Source organism: Durotheca rogersii, assembly GCF_024521655.1.
Source record: "Durotheca rogersii strain YMJ 92031201 chromosome Unknown GGS23scaffold_9, whole genome shotgun sequence".
Lineage (NCBI taxonomy): Eukaryota > Fungi > Ascomycota > Sordariomycetes > Xylariales > Xylariaceae > Durotheca > Durotheca rogersii.
The window spans coordinates 528,723-545,507 of record NW_026251240.1 but is presented as its reverse complement, the minus strand read 5'-3'; the positions used below and the strand labels follow the sequence as shown (position 1 = coordinate 545,507).

Here is a 16,785-nt window from a genome sequence, read left to right as displayed (position 1 = left end):
AGGGTGGCAGCTGGGCTAGCGGCCATGTTAGCCGCGATACGGATGTTACAGCGCGTCCTATTGCGGAGGAGCAGAGGCGGGGGATGTTGCGTGCTTCGCTGGCGGAAGACGTGATAGGCGGGTAGCGCGCCATTAGTCGAATGATAAAAGACTTAGACGGCAGCCCGAGCCCGAGACCTATAAGTCGGAGGGGGAGTTCGCGATCGGCTACGTATACGACTTGCGACGACGTGGCCCGACGGTTGCATCGACTAAGCCTCCTACGTCTTTTTTTTCTTCTTCTTCTCTCCCCTACTATACGCCGTCGTGTATACAGTTTCTACTACACTGCCACGATGGCGGCGGAAACCTCAAAAGAAACTAATGGGGATAGCGGGAAGACAAATGGGACGCTGAACGGGACGGGACCGGCACCGCCCTCGTCATCGGGCCAAGGAAAAGTAGACGACAGGCCAGCGAATGGCGTCCAAGTGCCGGTAGTCCAAAATGCAGCAGAGGCGGCCAAGTCGCTTCTCGAGGAGCCCGAGTACGATAGCTACCCCTTACCAAGCATCTCGCTAGAGAAGCGTTATACCGATGAGCCGAGAGAGTTGAGGGTCGTCGTCGTTGGCGCCGGCCTCTCCGGTGTCCTCGCCGGCATACTGCTCCCGCCTAAGGTTCCGGGTATTAAACTGACCATATTTGAGAAGAACGCCGGTGTTGTAAGTTTGTCCGATGGCGGCATCGGCGACGATGCCGGCAACATAATCGAGAGCTCGAGGGGGAGTTCCTGCTAACTCTCGTGTCCAGGGCGGGACCTGGTTCGAGAACATCTATCCGGGGGTCCGGTGCGACGTCCCGGCACACGTCTACCAGTCCAGCTTTGCGCCGAACGTCAACTGGTCGGAGCAGTTCGCGCAGGGTCACGAGATAAGGGCCTACTGGGAAGGGCTGGCCAAGAAGTACGACGTGTACCAGTACCTGAAGCTCTCGCACAAGGTCGAGGAGCTCAGGTGGGACGACGAGAGGTCCGTGTGGGACGTGAAGGTGCGCAACCTCAGCACCGGGGAGACGTTCGTCCACGAGGCCGACTACGTGCTCACCGCCATCGGGCGCTTCAACGCCTGGAAGCTGCCCGACTACCCGGGGCTGCGGGACTTCAAGGGGCTCCTCCGGCACGCCTCCAACTGGGACCCCAACTTCGACCCCACCGGGAAGCGCGTCGCCGTGATCGGCAACGGGGCGAGCGGCATCCAGCTGGTCGCCAACCTGCAGGCGCGCGTCCAGCGGCTCGACCACTACGCCCGGAACAAGACCTGGGTGGCGGCCTCGTTCGCGGGCGACGAGACCGCCATCACGCCCATCCCGATATCGGCCGAGCTCCAGGAGTCCTTCAAGGATCCCAACGAGTACGTCAAGTACCGGAAGGTCGCCGAGTCCAAGTACTGGAGGGGGTTCTCGAGCTGGCTCAAGGGCTCGGAGCTGAACGAGAAGTCCCGCCAGGAGTTCATCAAGATCGTCGAGAAGCGCCTGGCCAAGAAGCCGGAGCTCGCCGCGTCCGTCATCCCCGACTTCTCGCCGCACTGCCGGCGGCTCACGCCGGGGCCCGGCTACTTCGAGGCCCTCACCGAGGACAACGTCGACTACGTGCAGACGCCGATCCGGCGGTTCACCGAGACGGGGATCGAGACGGCCGACGGCCGGCACCGCGAGGTCGACGCGGTCTTCTGCGCGACGGGGGCTAACGTCGACATGGTGCCGCCCTTCAGCATCTGGGCGGGCGGCAAGGACCTCACGCAGCTGTGGCGGCAGGGCGGCGAGTACGGGTTCCCGTACACGTACCTGGGGGTGGCGACGCCGGGGTTCCCGAACCTGGGGTTCATCCACGGGCCGCACGGGTCGGGGCGGTCGGGGACGGTGCCGCACAGCGTGGAGGTGCAGGTGGCCTTCTTCGCGAAGCTGCTACGCAAGCTGGGGCGCGAGGGGATCCGGTCGCTGCAGCCGTCGCGGCGGGCGGCCGACGACTTCGTCCAGTACGCCGACGCCTTCTTCCGCACCACTGTCCTGTCCGAGAACTGCAGCTCCTGGTACAACAGCGGCCGCCCCGGCAGCCGCATCCACGGCCTCTGGCCCGGCAGCTCCACCCAGCTCACCATCATCTACCGCGACCCCCGCTGGGAGGACTGGGAGTACGAGTACCTCCCCGGCACCGGCAACCGCTTCGCCTGGTACTTCGGCCTCGGCGGCACCAGGAAGGAGCAGGACCCGAACGTCGACATCACGCCGTACATCCGCGACCCGGCGACCATCGACCTGCGCGACATCCACGAGAGCTGGTGGGATCTGCCGTGAAGTGGGATCGACAACTCCACGATAGTCGTTTCTTCCCTCCCCTGTTCTCCTTACTTTTCGGAATTTTCGGCTCTAATAAACTGCTATGAGAGATGTTTGTATGCGAAAGGACGGAAGGGGGGGGGGGGCATTTTGGATTCTGGTCGGGCGAGATAACAGAAGGAGGTAGCGAGGAGAGAGAGAAGGCTTCAGGCAGACTGGACAAACCAGCCAAATTTCGTGTCAGATACATTGTGCCTGGGATAGTTGATAGGTACTCGTCAATGCGAGGGCATCACCGTCGGGTACTGGATATCCGTGCGAGCGCCACATGTCCACCTGCATGCCCGGCGACATGTTATTCTCTCCCCAGCAGGGGCGGCCCGTCCTGGCGCATCCGAAAGAGACACCAGCCGCAGCAGCTTCACTCGGGCGCAGAAAACGGCTCGAGCCAAACCCGAGCCCTCTTCAGACCCTAAGCACCACTGCCTTCTTCTTCCCCCCCCGGCCCCCGGCCCCCGGCCCACTATCGTACGAGCGAGCGAGAGAGAGAGAGACACGCGCTAACGTAGCCCGCCCGCCTAAGCCAGGCCCCGAGCGGCAGCGGCCCGGCCCGCGAGACTAGCTGCGCAGCCGCTCGCTCGTTTGGGGTAGAGGGACGGAGGCGAGGTGGTGTTGGGGGCAGCCAACCTTGCAACGCCCCCTTGTTTTCTTTTCAAGAAAGAAGGGAGGGAGAAGAGAAGAGAGCAAAAAAGAAAGATAGAAAAAGCCGCGCTGTCGTTGACGTACACGAATACCCCGCAGCCGTCATACTCGCGCAAAAAAAAGAAAGGAACCCGTGTGTCTCGCAGGAAGCTGGCGCCACCAGCTTGTTTTCTTCTTCTGCTTCCTCTTAGCAGCGGTGGCGTTTTTTTTGGTCCCGCCTCGGGTCGTCGTCTGAGAACACGTCGCGGGTAGGAGTATCTATTCGCGAGGCCGGGGCCGACTACGTGAGGCGCGATGCGCAAAGTAACTTTTCTATTGTCCCTCCCCTTTTCCTCTCGCCAAGTACATGTAGTCTCATAAGGCTCTAATAGAGGGTGAGGGCTGCGCCGGTACAGAGGGCCTAGGCATCCGACGAAGAGCGAGAAGGGGGAGGAGACGGACAGGCGAAAACAATAAACTAGTGGTAATTAGGTACAATCAGTAGTAAGACCGTATTGGCTGGTCACGATTGTGTTTGGGTTTTATCATTAGGGAATGATGTGTATTTATCACTTGAGCAACTCTCCACCCGCGATTACCGGCTTCGATAACGAATCCGTCCTTCTCTGCTCATAATAGCCATCCTTTGCATCCGTAGGGGTATAATGCGAACCGTTCCATCAATCCATGCGTGCCATGCTTGCGCCTCGTAGCTCGCCTAGCTCACCCAGCATGGACAAACACCAGCGCTCCTGAGACACAAAAGAGAAATTGATGATTAACCAGGCCATTGTCGTGACCTGAGCGATGTTGGTGTCGGGGGTATGAAAAAATAAAAAGATCAAGTGAGAGCGCCCGAAGGGGGGGGGGGGGGGTATGTCAGTCTGACCAGTGGGTATGTCAGTCTGACCAGTGGGTATGACCGACTCTAGCCAGCATCGTAGCCGATTGCCCCATCCATCCTTATGTGAACTAGAGGAAGATGTATAAGACTTCGAACCGCCCATCAGGTTGGACGTCAGAGAGGCTGCCCGGCCTCCTAAGACTTCTGCTTGCCTTGGTGTCGTCTGTATTCCAATTCCACCAGGTCCATGAACCCCTGGTCGTCCTTAATAGGGACCCAGGATGTCAGGGATTTCATCGCATTCTCAAAGTCGGAATCCAATAACGAGTCTCGGAGCGCGTCGATGATAGCGAGGCTAGTGGCGTGGAGAATTTCGAGTCCCTTGGATGAGGGCTGCTCCGCCGAGTCGCCCTGGCTCGAGGCAGAACCGCCGCCGAGGTCGGGCGAGGAACCCAGCAGGAGGAAGATGTCCCACACGCGAAGCTGGACGGGGAAGGGGATCGACAAGTTGAAGAGTGTGAGGTACCACTTCGTAGCGTACGCGGTTGGGTCGATGCAGAGCTCCGTCTATTCGGCGTTAGTATCTAGGGTATGGCTCGGGTCGGGAAGCCTCCCCGTCCCGGTGGGAAAACCTACAAGCTTCTGAGCAACGTCCTTGTCGTCCAACCATTGTTGCTCAAAGTCTTTCAGGGCACTGATCAGCTCCTCGAATCCGGACTGGTACATCCGATTGAGACCGCGGTGCTTCCATAGCCGAACGAGCATTACGAAGCACGTCTCTTCGTCGTAGTAGCTGAGGAGGGTCGCCGCTAAGGGAGCCATGCCTTGGACATATCTCGTGTCCGGAAAGTAGAGCGACAAGGCATGCAGCACTCGAAAGAGCAACCGCTGGCCGCCGCGGTACCGTCTACGGAACATGATGTGCTGGTTGATGGTCCTTGGCACGTCCAGGTCGATCTGGCCGTCGTCCGGGGACGGCTGCTGGAGCAGTCGGTGGAAGTCGACCTTGAGCTGGTCGTCGGGAACGAACGGGTTCTCGCTGGCTTTGGCGCTGGTGGTAAGGAAGGAATACCAGGCCGCTGATCGCCAGCAATCGGGGATGCCTTTCCACGTCCGCTTGACCAGCTTGGGGTGCTTAAGGTCAAAGTCGAACTGCATACCTTGGCCGTCCGGACCATGCTTTATTACTCTGGCCATCCTACGCCACTTTTCCGAGCGCGCGATCTCTTTTCGTTTCGACTCAGCCATTTTCCTCTCCGTCGGCTCATCGTCGTCGACATTCGACAGGCCTGGCTGCAAGGCGAGGATGTCCCCGGCCTCGTCAATTAATCTCCTATCCCTATTGTGCGGCAGCAAGTTTGCGGCTTGGCGGATAGCGGAACGAGTGGATCGGCGCGATGCCGTCGACAATCCCGAGGTCTGGGTATTCAGAGAGCGGGCCGACATCCTCCTACGCGGACCACGCTTAAGCTTCAACGAGAGAGACGGCGTCTCCTTGCGTACCAGAACGTTCCGCTGCTTGCGGGGGGAGAACTGAGGGGGCCCAGCAGATTCGTCTGGTGTGGTCGGTCGTGGCGAGCCTGGCCGTTGCTGTGAGGCCGGTCGCTGTTGGCGCGAAATGAAACCGTAGCGATCGACATCTTCGCCGTCGACTCCCTCCCAATCCTCGATGCCTCCTGCCAATTCGTATCCGCGCCGCGAGCCCTTATCTAGTAGCGACGAAGTAGAAACCGAGATCTGTGTAGGGCGTCCATACTCGCTTAACCTATAAGGGGTGTCGCTGGTTAGCATCGTTAGAAGGGAGAGAGGTCGGAGAGATAAGGAAACCGTACGCGTCGTTCTCGTTCTTCTCTTCTGACGGGTGTTCTGCTGTGGATCGAGGACGCTCACCGAGCGATGAGTGTCCTGCAGCCTCCTCGAAACTGAGACCTTCCCCGGATTCATAGAGCGACCTCACCTTTTGAGACTCCCTCTCCGCCTCAGCAGATATGACCCGCACGCTAGGCAATCGGCGAGAACTCGAGGGCACGGTTGTCGAGGCGTCGTTTTTGGCGTCGTCGCGCGTATCGGGGACTTTGGAGGATTCCTTGGCGCTCGCGTCGGTCGCGATAGGGGTGCCGACGCCGCCTTCGTCTTGGCGGGACTGGACGGCGGTGGGAACCAAGGGAAAGGAACGAGGATTTCTGTGCGGTTCCGAAGCCGAGCTGCTGCCCGCATCGGCCATGATTGTCACGTTCTTGTTGAATCTGCGCGGGGACTTAGCGCCGAAAATGAGACTGCCGCGCTTGGAGAAGGACAGCTGGGTCATAAAGTCATCATCCAACAAGCTATCAGTGGGGATGGCGGTCGAGATAATTGGAGAGCCACGGGGGTCTGAGGGCGCTGGCGAAAACCTGCTGCTGCTGCTGCTGCTGCTGCTTAGGTTAGGCCCTTTAGGCGCAGACCCGCCCTGGTCCCTGTTCTGGTCGCTGACTGGATGGCCAGGGTGGCCGTCAGTGACGCACGGTTCTCCGTCATTTGCTGCTAGCTTCTTGCGCAACCGCCGCATCTTCGATGTCGACGTCCGGGACGAGCTCGACCGCAGACTCAAACTTCTCGCAAACCGCCTGGGAAAATTGAAGGGCGGCGTCGTCGGCGATGCGGGGGAGACGGTCTCGCCGTCCGACAGCGCTGGCGAGCTCGCAGGCACGCTAGCCCTGCTGTATGACTCACTTACACGCCCCTCGTGCGAGGGATAAAGAGAGGGCGACGCCGAACGGGTCCTGAGGCGGAGCGGTCGGATGGCAGGTATCTTGCGGACGTGCTCGTAGGTGAAAGGATCTTCGTCGTCGGTCTCGCTGTCCTCTTGGATGGTAAATGTGCTCGAGGGGGTCGGCACATGGCCAGAATCTCGCTTCTCGGGCGCCGCGGTCGATCGGGGGCTGCTGATGGTCCTTAATGCCGGATGCTGCTCGGTCGGAAAAGGGGGGCGAGGAGGGGGGACGACGACAGTAGCGTTTCGGGTGGTATTGCACGAGATGGGACGTGGTGGTGGTCGGCGAGCAGAACGAGGGGGTGGGATGGGGATGGGTGGCTCGGCCTGCACGGTTTGGTCGTACCGCAAAGCCACCAGCTTGGTATCGTCTCTGAAAGGGACCAGAGACGCCGACCTGCTCTTCTGTCGGATGCTTGCCTTCTTGCGGGGTACCAGAGGTGCGTAGGGCGCGGCACCTGGTGCGACTCCAACAAACATGGTGGTTGTCTCGGTTGGGTGCAACCAATACAAGCGTGCGATAGGTCCGATGTTAGTGGGAGGTGTCCTCTCGAGATGGATGGCACTCTGTTCTGCGCACGCCAGAAACCGCAGAAGCTGCCCGAGTTATCGCGACCGGGGAACGAAGCCAACACGAGAGTTCGTTCGTCCGTCCTCGTTCCGTATTATAAGATGCCCGACGCTGGGGTGGCGACCAGCTTGCCAGTGGTGTGTGGACCTGGAGGGGCTGGCTCAGGCCGCGCCCGCGATCCACTCGCACTCGGCTGCGGGAAGCGAGGCGGGCGATGTGTCAGCGTGACTGTATGGCGTAGTAAGGGGCGTGTGTAAGGGGGAGAGGACGGGCCCAGGAAGGGAGGAGAAGCGTCGAGGAATGAGACGCCAATTGGCGACGAGCGCAACGGGCTGAGGGAATACGAGCAACGTAGCGAAGAAGAATGGAGATAGACGGAGACGGAGACGGAGACGCAGAGGCCATGGGAATAATAAGAAGAAGAGGAGGAGGAGGAGAAGGGAGCGGCAGTTAAGGAAGGTAGGTGTGCGGTAGTTCGCAGCCTTCTCGGGGCCGCTGCCTCCTACCATATATTTCCTAACACCGTCCACGCCGTGCACCACGCGCCGTACCTAGTATCTAATATGCCATGCTCGGGGTGGAGGAGGAGGGTACGGGGAGAGGCACACGAAGCTTTTCGTGCTCGTACCTCTCTGTCTTTTGGGGTTCTCTTCTCAACTTACCTACGTAGAGCTCAAGAGTTGCCGTCGGCGATCCTCGAGTTCGATATCGCCTTAACCGGCGAAATCGATGAATCGGGGAAACAATTCTGCACCTGTCGGGTTGCGTCGCGCCGGCGGCGGCGTGCTGTGCCTACATGCGGTGGGCAACAGCTGCAACTAATAAAGAAATGGATAGATAAATACAGACGTGATTGAGATGCGGAAGAAAGCGAGGGTATATTCTGGCGTAGGGGAGCGGCAGGTTAAGAGGCCGTGAACCAGTGCGGACATGTACGTATACCCAATGTAGGAGGTAATGCGTGCAGTGTGTAAGTGCAGGTAGGCATGTATAGGTAAGTTTAGTGTAAGTGTATTGTAGGTGTGTGTGTGAAACTGTAATATTATCATAGGAAACTCAGATAGGATTAACAGACAACTTATTCCCTCCGTCTTGTTTCCTCTCCACCGTCTCTCTTCTCCTCTTTGTCTCTTCTTCCCCCCCCCTTCTCTCTCTTCCTACCCTACCATGGCCCGGCTTCGCTTCCCTTTTCATATGCCGACCCCCCCCCGGAACATCACGCACCTATGAGTAGATGCGCATTTGGCTGTAGTCGCGGTTCATCTGATCTAGCTAACACGTACGGTCTGTCGACCGGGTGGGTGTGTCGTGGCGGTCCTGATTCCCATTGGGATGCCATCCCTGGGTCCGGGGGTCTCGAAGACGAGGACGCAACAAAAAACAACATCAATACGCAGAAGCTATGCACATCATCAACCTTACTACTACGCCGTCCATCTATACGACATACCTAGTTGCTAACCACCCTTTCTCCCAATTGGCCACCTCTCGTCTGCTGCACCGGCTGGCACTGGCCCCGTCGCGGCACTTTCGAACCTGGTCTGCCAGTCTGGCCTCAGGGCTGGGAGCGGTCACGTATGCAGCGTGTGGGTGTGCGCTCCTCTTCGCGACGGGGTCGAACCGCCGAATGGCGCATGCATCCTCGAATGAGAAATTCTGGCGGTCTACTCGCACTAACTCGCCCAACCCACTCTGTCGGGATGACCGCTTGGATAGCATAAACATGCCTACATGCCTACGCGAACTGAGTATTTCTGTGGACAGTAAACTTGGGCCCCGTCCTGGCCGTAGCTATCCCAACACAAACACGCCCCCCCGAGCTTTCTAGACTCGGATCATGGGACCATCTGCGAATGTGTGCATGTCTCTCTGGTTTCAAAGTTACGGTCTGGACCCTTTCCCTTGTCTGGTTGAAAATTGACTATGGGAACCCGCCTTCACCACCATCCCATTCTATTGCCGGATGAGTTAATTTGCGGCTTCTCGCCTCCGTGTTAATAAGTCCTACACTCCTCTCCGCCCGCCCGCAATCCCGCCCACCCACGTCTACGCTTCTTGGTTACGCGGGCTTGCTGGTGTCTCATGGCGCTCCCTTTTCGTCCCATAGCGAACCGCCCCCACACGGGTCTATATGAAAACGCACCGTTAGATCGGCAAGGAGGTATTTGCTAAGCGCGCCCCTCGTCATCTTCTCTGCCATCGACTTCCCTTGGGGGGATGCGGGACTCGGGGATCGACCTTAGGTTAGCCGAGTCGGGAACGGAAGCGATGGAGAAAGAAATACCTATAGAAATCAAGAGGTAATACAACAGGCAATCCTTTTTTAGTAGGAAATAGTCGATTTCACGATGGTCGTCAGCACCACACCATGTACCCACTACCTACATCATATGCTGCACCACCCTTCCCTCCGCTTCTCTCCAGCATCCATCGTGCATCCGGCCAATGCAGCTACGCTTAATCTAGCCACGCCATATTTATTAAACCTTGGGAGAGACACTAAGACTGACTGGCCGATCCAAGATAGGATGAGGGATGGTGAATTCCCACCTATTCTAGAAGGGTAAGTGGTCAGTCGTACGTCATTCTCTCACTCGCGAGCCGTGAGCGATTTTTTTTTTCTTTTCTTGCTCTTTCTCTGATTCGGTCTCTTTTTCTGTTTCCGAGAAAGACAATGTTGCTCTCGATGTCATCTCCGGGACGTGGGAACGGACGGACTCGCAAATCCCGCGGGCCTCCGCGCTCCGACCCTAATTGACGTGGCCCATTTTAGCCAGCACTGGTCTGTCCCGAGACTAGCAACCGCCACTTTAGACGAGAAAGCCAGCGCGGGGTTTTCCCCTCATGATCACGGCTACCTACCGGATCGGGTCTCTAGCTGCGGGGGGGGGGGCGGCTTACTTTACAGGCAGTGGTATTTTGGGTTCCGAGAGACTTAGGCTTAGGTTGATGGCAGATTCTAAAGCTAGACTCCCCCTCCCCGATGGGATGGAGGTTTCTACGCCCTGTCAGAGGAGTGGAAGGCGAGATGGGGTTGGTCGAGTTGTGACGGCGCTGAGTAAAGTTGGCCCGACGATGCCTCCCTGTGCAGGAACTAATCAAAGCCGCCGATGCTGAACGGGAGGCTGGAGGGATAAGCGGATGGATGGATGCGCTGCGTGCCAAGAGGGAACGCAAACCACGGTAGCGAAGCCGGAGAACTGGTTGATCTGGACCGGGTTGTGGCTGGAATGTTCCCCGCGGCGACGAGCTGGCAATTTGCCGTGACGCTTAGGTATAATTTATTTGGCCACGCCGCCGTAGGCCTGAATGTCTCTGCGTCAGGGAGGGAGACGGTTGGGTAGTCAGATAACTGTCTACCAGGTGCAATCGGAGGAGACCATTGGCTACAAATGTTATTTTCTGATTTAAGGGGTTCGCTCAGCAGCAGCCACGACATACGGGACCCTGGACATTGAAGACGGCTTGGTCGGAGAGACCCTGAAAATTTTTTTCTTTCCCTTCTCGTGTCTGTCTACGAGTACAATAGCTGCCTTACAAAGAAGACATCTACCAACAGTCGCGCCCGACATGCTCGGCGATAGGACGCATCATAATGCGAGCCCTCGAGACAAAGCTTACTACGACCGTGCTATGTAGCCTTGATCTCACCTGGCTCTCGCCGAGATGCTGTGCGGTCGAACCCCTGGTTTCCCCTATGCCACGCGTCTGTCCCTTGCAGCGTGCGTATGGCTCATTACCGAGACGGCAGCCTTCTCGTTGGCGCCAGCATGCCCGCTTTCGGGCATCTTGACGCATCCTGTAACTCGAGTTTTGAGCTCATCCATGCATGTTGAGTTGGCCTGGGTGACTGCAGCTAGCCATTCCATGCAATTCGTTCCATGACCGGTACGCGACCGCGAGGTCGGCCGGATCTATCCTCTGTCACACTTCCTCGTTTTCCCAGTCCTTCTCGCCAAACATCGGCCGGGTTGAGTTGCCGCTTACCTCCAGCTTGTCGAGAAACTCTGGCGGGATTGATGGTATGTACTTCCTCTCTCGCTCCCGATTCATCCCTCCGAATCCGGCGCCGTATGACACGAGCATGTCTGTGACGGAAGGGAGGGTAAACGGCAGCATCATCGAGGGGTCGAGATTGATCCCGTCTGGCACATCATCGTCATCGTCATCTAGGTCCGCATTTGGCGTGCCTCGCACGCTGCCGGGCGTCTCCGCGTTATATCCGTCGTGGGTACTCCGGATGGGCGTGGATGGCGTGCTACCTGGCACCGAGGGGGACATTGTTCTTCTGCGATCCCTTCGCAGGGCGGCCTCTTTCTGGATGGCATCGAGATACTTCATGGCGCTTTTAGGTAGGCTCTTCTCGCCAACCTCCGGCCGATAATTTTTGGCAGCGTAAATCAACTGCAGCGCATTTAACCGCTTAAGCTGTTGGAGAGTTCCGATCAAAGCCTCTAGGTCATCTGGGTCTAGCGACGAGAAACACTGGAGCCACTGAAGGAGCTGAACAACCGGGGCTAGGTGGCGCCGCGCCGCCTCCATCGTCGTTTCGCCAGACGAGCTCGTCTCCCCGTGTTCGTAATGCTCAGGCTGGCGATTGTTGGCTCTAGCCCAGTCTTCGAGGACTGAAACGTTCATCCTGATCTGCATCGCCTTGGTCCTGGCGAGATACTTTCGATTATTCATGATTCGGTTGAAAAGTTCAGCGCCCAACCAATACATGAGCTGCGATATTATCTGCGATGTGATGACCGAGTGGATGTCATACAGGTCGAGAACGAATAAAGTGGATGATAGGAGGGATGTCACGTTGCGGGGAGCCGGCTTAGCCCGCTGCTTCGGAGAAGGGGGTCGAAACCGCTTCTCGAGGGGCTCCTCCTTCACCTCCTTCTTCCTCTTAAAGATCTTCCACTCGTGCTGAAAGGTGACGTCGCTGAGTCCGGGGATGGTCTCGTGGTCGAGCATCGCAGAATCTAGTACCTTGTCTAGCCGTCTTTCTGCGTCTCGGACAATTAAAATGAAGATCTCGTTGATGAGCTCTGAAAGCTGTGCTTGGAACTCGGTTGTCGCCTCGACCAAGCCGGCATCCTTCTTGAGATAGTGTAGCAATAGGGTCGCATTCGACATCCAGAATGCCAGGATCGTCATATCCCACTGGTGAGCTTCGACAACGTCGTTGATTTTGTCCTGAGCGGTCACTAGCAATTTTTCCAGCAAATCGTGGCTGGAATGGTAGTGGGCGTATCGCGCACTGAGAAAGATCATGTTCGCAGGGACAGGCTTCTGAGATGGCGATCGCTGAGGCTGCATGTTGGTGACGACGATATCGAGAATTCTATCCAGGTCGCTCTCCTGAAACACGAACATCTGGTCGTGCAAACATCGGCCCCAATCGAATTCCTGCAAATCCTCGAATTCGTCCATAGGCTATGGGAGTTAGCACGAGGGTCGCATTGATCGATCGCTTCGAGTCGGTGGCAGCTTACCTCAGGCTGGTCGTTGATCCCCATGTTGCCCAAGTCAACCTCGAGATCTCGGGCGCTGTCCATCATCATCCGCCGCCGTATCTCATTCTCAGCCATCTCTTCTTCGAACCGATCCTGGGAGAAGCCGGGATTATAGAAATCGTCTGTCACCCCGGCATTGCCGATACTGTAGCCGTTGTCATGTAGGTAGAATGACATATCGCTATCGGGTGGGACGAAGTCGAAGGCGGTCCTTCCCGACGACGTCCTCGCCTCTGGGGATGCCCCGTTGTCCAACAAGATCTTTGCGATTCCCTTATGTCGATTCGTCATTGCCCACATCAAAGGGCTCCAATTGTTCCGGTCTTGCTTGTCCACATCAACGCCGGCATCGACGAGGGCTTGTACCACCGGTTCGTGGCCCTGTGTATGGTTAGATTCCATCGGACGTGTAGGGAATGGAAACCGGGTAACTGACAAAGCAGCTTGCATAGACCAATGCCGGCGTCCCATCTTCGTCGGGAGCATTTATATCCACAAAGGGCCGGGCCTTGCCGTCGAGTATCTTCTTGACATGGTCTACATCACCGTTGCTAGCGGACATGATTAAAGCCTTCTGCAGCATGGTCCCTCTCTCTCTGTCCGACAGCAGGTCATCTGCCGCGATGGCGTCTACGTCATCCAAGGACCCCCCCCCTTGATGTTGTGCTTGCGCAGCGAGCATCTGCATTAGCCGCGTGTCGCTGTCGGGGACGCCCTTTGTGAGGTCTTCGTCGTCGTAGTCGGGGTCGTTCAGCGTTAGGTTGCTGAACTGGAGGGGCTTCGCGAGCATCGGGGTGGTCAGGAACTGCGATTGACCTAGCGGACAGCGGGTACAATTAGCATCCGATGGATATCAAGGAGGCGCAGAGGGGCCCAGCCGGCGACTCACCTTGCCAGCCATCGTACATCTCCGTCTCGGGGACTAGCTCTGCCGACACGACCCTGCGGTCGTCTAGGGACTTGGGGAGGTCGGGTGGGAGAGGTCTTGGTTTCTGCCCCTGGGGCGGCTGTCCTCCGAAGCCGCCGCCATCAGAGTCCCCAAAATCCATTTCTGGGCGGGAGGCATAGGCGTATATCGCTCAAGAACTTGTCCGATGAGGTAAGAGTGGAATCATGCTTTCCACGGGGGTTGATGCTGTCGGAGGTCCCCTTGCTCTCGGCGTGTATGGATCAATCGGGTGTCTGTATCAATCGGTGGGCCGTTCCCTGGTTGTTCGATACGGTCAGTAGGTAGGTAAAGGTAAGCAGGTTAACAACACCGTGGACCAAGCAGCCGGTCAGATAAGTCAGAGCCGTGGGCAGCAAATCGGTCGTCAAAGGGTCCAAGATGCCGCCTAGTAGCCACAACGCCACAGCAAGTACCTAAGGTATTCGATCTAGGGTCTGTCCGGGCTTGTAAGGGGTGCCTGGGGCAAAACGTTCAGGGACCAAAGTGTAAAGTGTAGGCACCTTAAGTGCCGCGTAGTAGACGTACCTCCGTTACATTAGGTAGGTACCTAACCTAAACCTTGAAGGCCCTCGAAAAGGACGAAGGCGCAAGGAATGATGCCGTGTATGAGGTTCCAGTTGACCGCCACTATATGTACATTAAGGTACCTACCTAAGTTGTGGCAGTGCAGGCAGTACTGGGTACGCCTTTGTACCTGGGTACTTACCTACCTTCCTAGAACTGGTCCATTTCCATTTCCCAATTCAACCGCAACCAGCCAATGAAATATTCGGTACATAGGTATCCAGGTACCTTCTCTAACCATAATCCAAGGGCAAACCCGCCTCGATGTACCTGTGTGCGGCTACGCAAGATTCGTCAAAATACCTGCCCAACATTCTTCCCTCCCTTGTTACGAATTCATGCATGTCACAGGGGGCGATCATGATGACAGTCTGGCAGGTTGATCCCGCGCCATTTCATTAAACACAGTAGCTGTCGAAAATACACGCCATGGACTGGGTCTAAGGCACAAGTACGTAGGTAGGTAGACACTTCCGCATTTTCCCCCTGAGTCTCTCCTCGACATCCTTACACGGCTCTCTTTGCCAGCACGCGTAGCCGTTTCACGCCTCCGTCGGGGATGATGGTCAGTTTTACGTGGGTGAACGGCTTGTCCTTTACCGCGGAGTCGAACGTGTGTTCCTGGTCAGGACCACATTTACTAGGCTCGACGACCTCGACCCAACCTTCTGCATCCGCTCCCGGATCCCCGCCGGCGTGCCAATCTATGGCATCGAGCCTCGCTTTCTGAGGGAAGTTTCCTCTGAAAAAGGCCGTGTCGACGACGAAGCTTTGGACGAGCGCCGGCGAGCCCAAGCGGATGATGGCCCAGTCGACGTGTCCCTTGCTCCTGGACCGCGCCGTCTCCCAACCGTCGCCCATGTCTTTCCCTCTGCCGGGTAGGATGAGATTGTCCTTGGTGCCGAAGTGCTGGTCGCTGCACGACACGGCCACGCCGCCATTCTGGGCGGCAGCGAGGTCGAAAATCGCTTCGGTATCCTCCGGAAAGACAGGGACGGCGTGTCCGAACAATCGGAATCTCGCAATGCCCCCGTCCGGGTACATGTTCAGCCTCACATGTGTGTACTGCTTCGTGGTAGGGTGGGCCAGTTTCCAACCAAATCTTTTTGAAGGACCGCATTCTTTCGGACCTAAGATGGTCTCCCAGCCCCCCTTACCCCCCTTCCAAGAGAGAACGTCGCTGTCGTCCGAGGAGAAGCAGCCCTCGACCGAGATAAGCGGAGCGTGGTTGCCCGAGAAGAATGCGGTGTCGATTTCGACTCCCTCCACCGTCCCCGACGAAACGCCGAGCCGTATAACAACCCAGTCGAAAGGCTCTGGGTTGTGCCGCCTTGTCTCCCAGCCGTCGTACCAAGCACCGGTGTAGACCATCTTGCCGGGCTGCCGTATGGGAGGTGTGGGGGTGAGCAAATTGGTGGCATCGGCGAACCATTGGTCCGAGAAGCCCAGTACCTTGCCCCCCAACGCCGCGGAAATCAAGTCTAGCCAGGTCGACGCCAGTTAGTATGGGAAGGGACTGCACGTCGCATAGCACGATGTAGAATTCCGCCTCGGGCCGGCGGTGGTCACGTACCGATAGAGCCGGATCGGAAGGTGTCGTCGATAGCATCCGAGGCGATGGGATCGGCCAAGACGGGCTCCAGTTCGTATCCGATATCGTCGGCCATGGCGGACAGTTACGGACAGTCACGGGCCTGTTGCTTCGCGCTGGTGATCCACGATGGGTATATTTCCGCGTGTGCGTGAAGGGAACCGAATGAGAGAAAGGAAGACACTCACAGGTGGGTATGGTACAATATTATATAATACGGGGGATTAGCTTCTTGGACAGATTCTGATTTCGAACGTTGAGCTCCGGAATACGGCCGCTCCCGATATGGTGTCTCGCCCCCCCCCCTGTGAACGGGATCCAGCCAACCAATCTCGTCCACAGTCGCGACGGCTTAGCACCGGCACCGGCACCGCAAACTCTCGGACCCACTGGCTATGGTGGTCTAAACAACGGCAGGTAATAGGTGTCATTTCTCGTGGGTGAGTTATGTAGCTTATTCATCTGGGTGGGTTATGTAACTTACTCATCCCCCCTCCCTCCCTCCCTCCCTCCTCCTATCTTCCCTTCGCCGATTTCTCCCACCTTACGAGCAATCTCCCCAGGATTCACCAACGATTTCATTCCACTTCTTGGCACCCCGCCTCCGGTGCTGATTCCGGCACTTGCGCTCGCTGTTATCTCGTCGACGCCTCCCAGCGGCACTGCAGCTGGGGTTACCTATCTATTCGGGTTGCTGGCGGTAGCACAGAAATGCCTTGCCGCTGCCTATCTCCAAGAGAACCAACCCAGCCAGCAGGACAGGTAGCCAGTGTCGAAAACAAAGGCGACAAGCAACCTAGCACGTGTCGGGTATCGCCCAAAGGGTTAGCTTCTTTACGCGCCACTACTGCTGACCTTAGGTCTGCCAGGTACCTGAGGTGGGCACCTAAGGCCCGGGTGTGGCTGGGGGTTAGGTACCTAGGTGCCTAGGAGCAAGGGGGGCCAAGTGTGGGTGTACCCCATCGCTCTGCCCGTAGAACGGCTGCTGATAGGTCGGCGAGAGGGGAAGTTCC

General features: G+C 57.5%; 3 protein-coding genes across 3 annotated transcripts; 1 reads left to right on the top strand and 2 right to left on the bottom strand.

Annotated features, from left to right (window-relative positions):
- Positions 1-335: 335 nt before the first annotated feature.
- Positions 336-2,331, top strand: GGS23DRAFT_596565 (FAD/NAD(P)-binding domain-containing protein; the record flags this gene model as incomplete). The annotated part of the gene is made up of 2 exons (XM_051518496.1): positions 336-701; positions 790-2,331. The coding sequence occupies 2 exons, from the start codon at positions 336-338 to the stop codon at positions 2,329-2,331; spliced, it is 1,908 nt and encodes a 635-aa protein (XP_051372094.1).
- A 1,702-nt stretch (positions 2,332-4,033) lies between these two features.
- GGS23DRAFT_596564 (rab-GTPase-TBC domain-containing protein) lies at positions 4,034-7,070 on the bottom strand (the record flags this gene model as incomplete). The annotated part of the gene is made up of 3 exons (XM_051518495.1): positions 4,034-4,405; positions 4,475-5,603; positions 5,671-7,070. 3 exons carry the CDS (start codon positions 7,068-7,070, stop codon positions 4,034-4,036), a joined length of 2,901 nt encoding a protein of 966 aa, XP_051372093.1.
- Positions 7,071-11,085: 4,015 nt separating this feature from the next.
- GGS23DRAFT_604966 (uncharacterized protein) lies at positions 11,086-15,848 on the bottom strand (the record flags this gene model as incomplete). The annotated part of the gene is made up of 6 exons (XM_051519688.1): positions 11,086-12,588; positions 12,648-13,049; positions 13,105-13,484; positions 13,558-13,675; positions 14,713-15,662; positions 15,755-15,848. The coding sequence occupies 6 exons, from the start codon at positions 15,846-15,848 to the stop codon at positions 11,086-11,088; spliced, it is 3,447 nt and encodes a 1,148-aa protein (XP_051372092.1).
- Between the last annotated feature and the right edge of the window lie 937 nt (positions 15,849-16,785).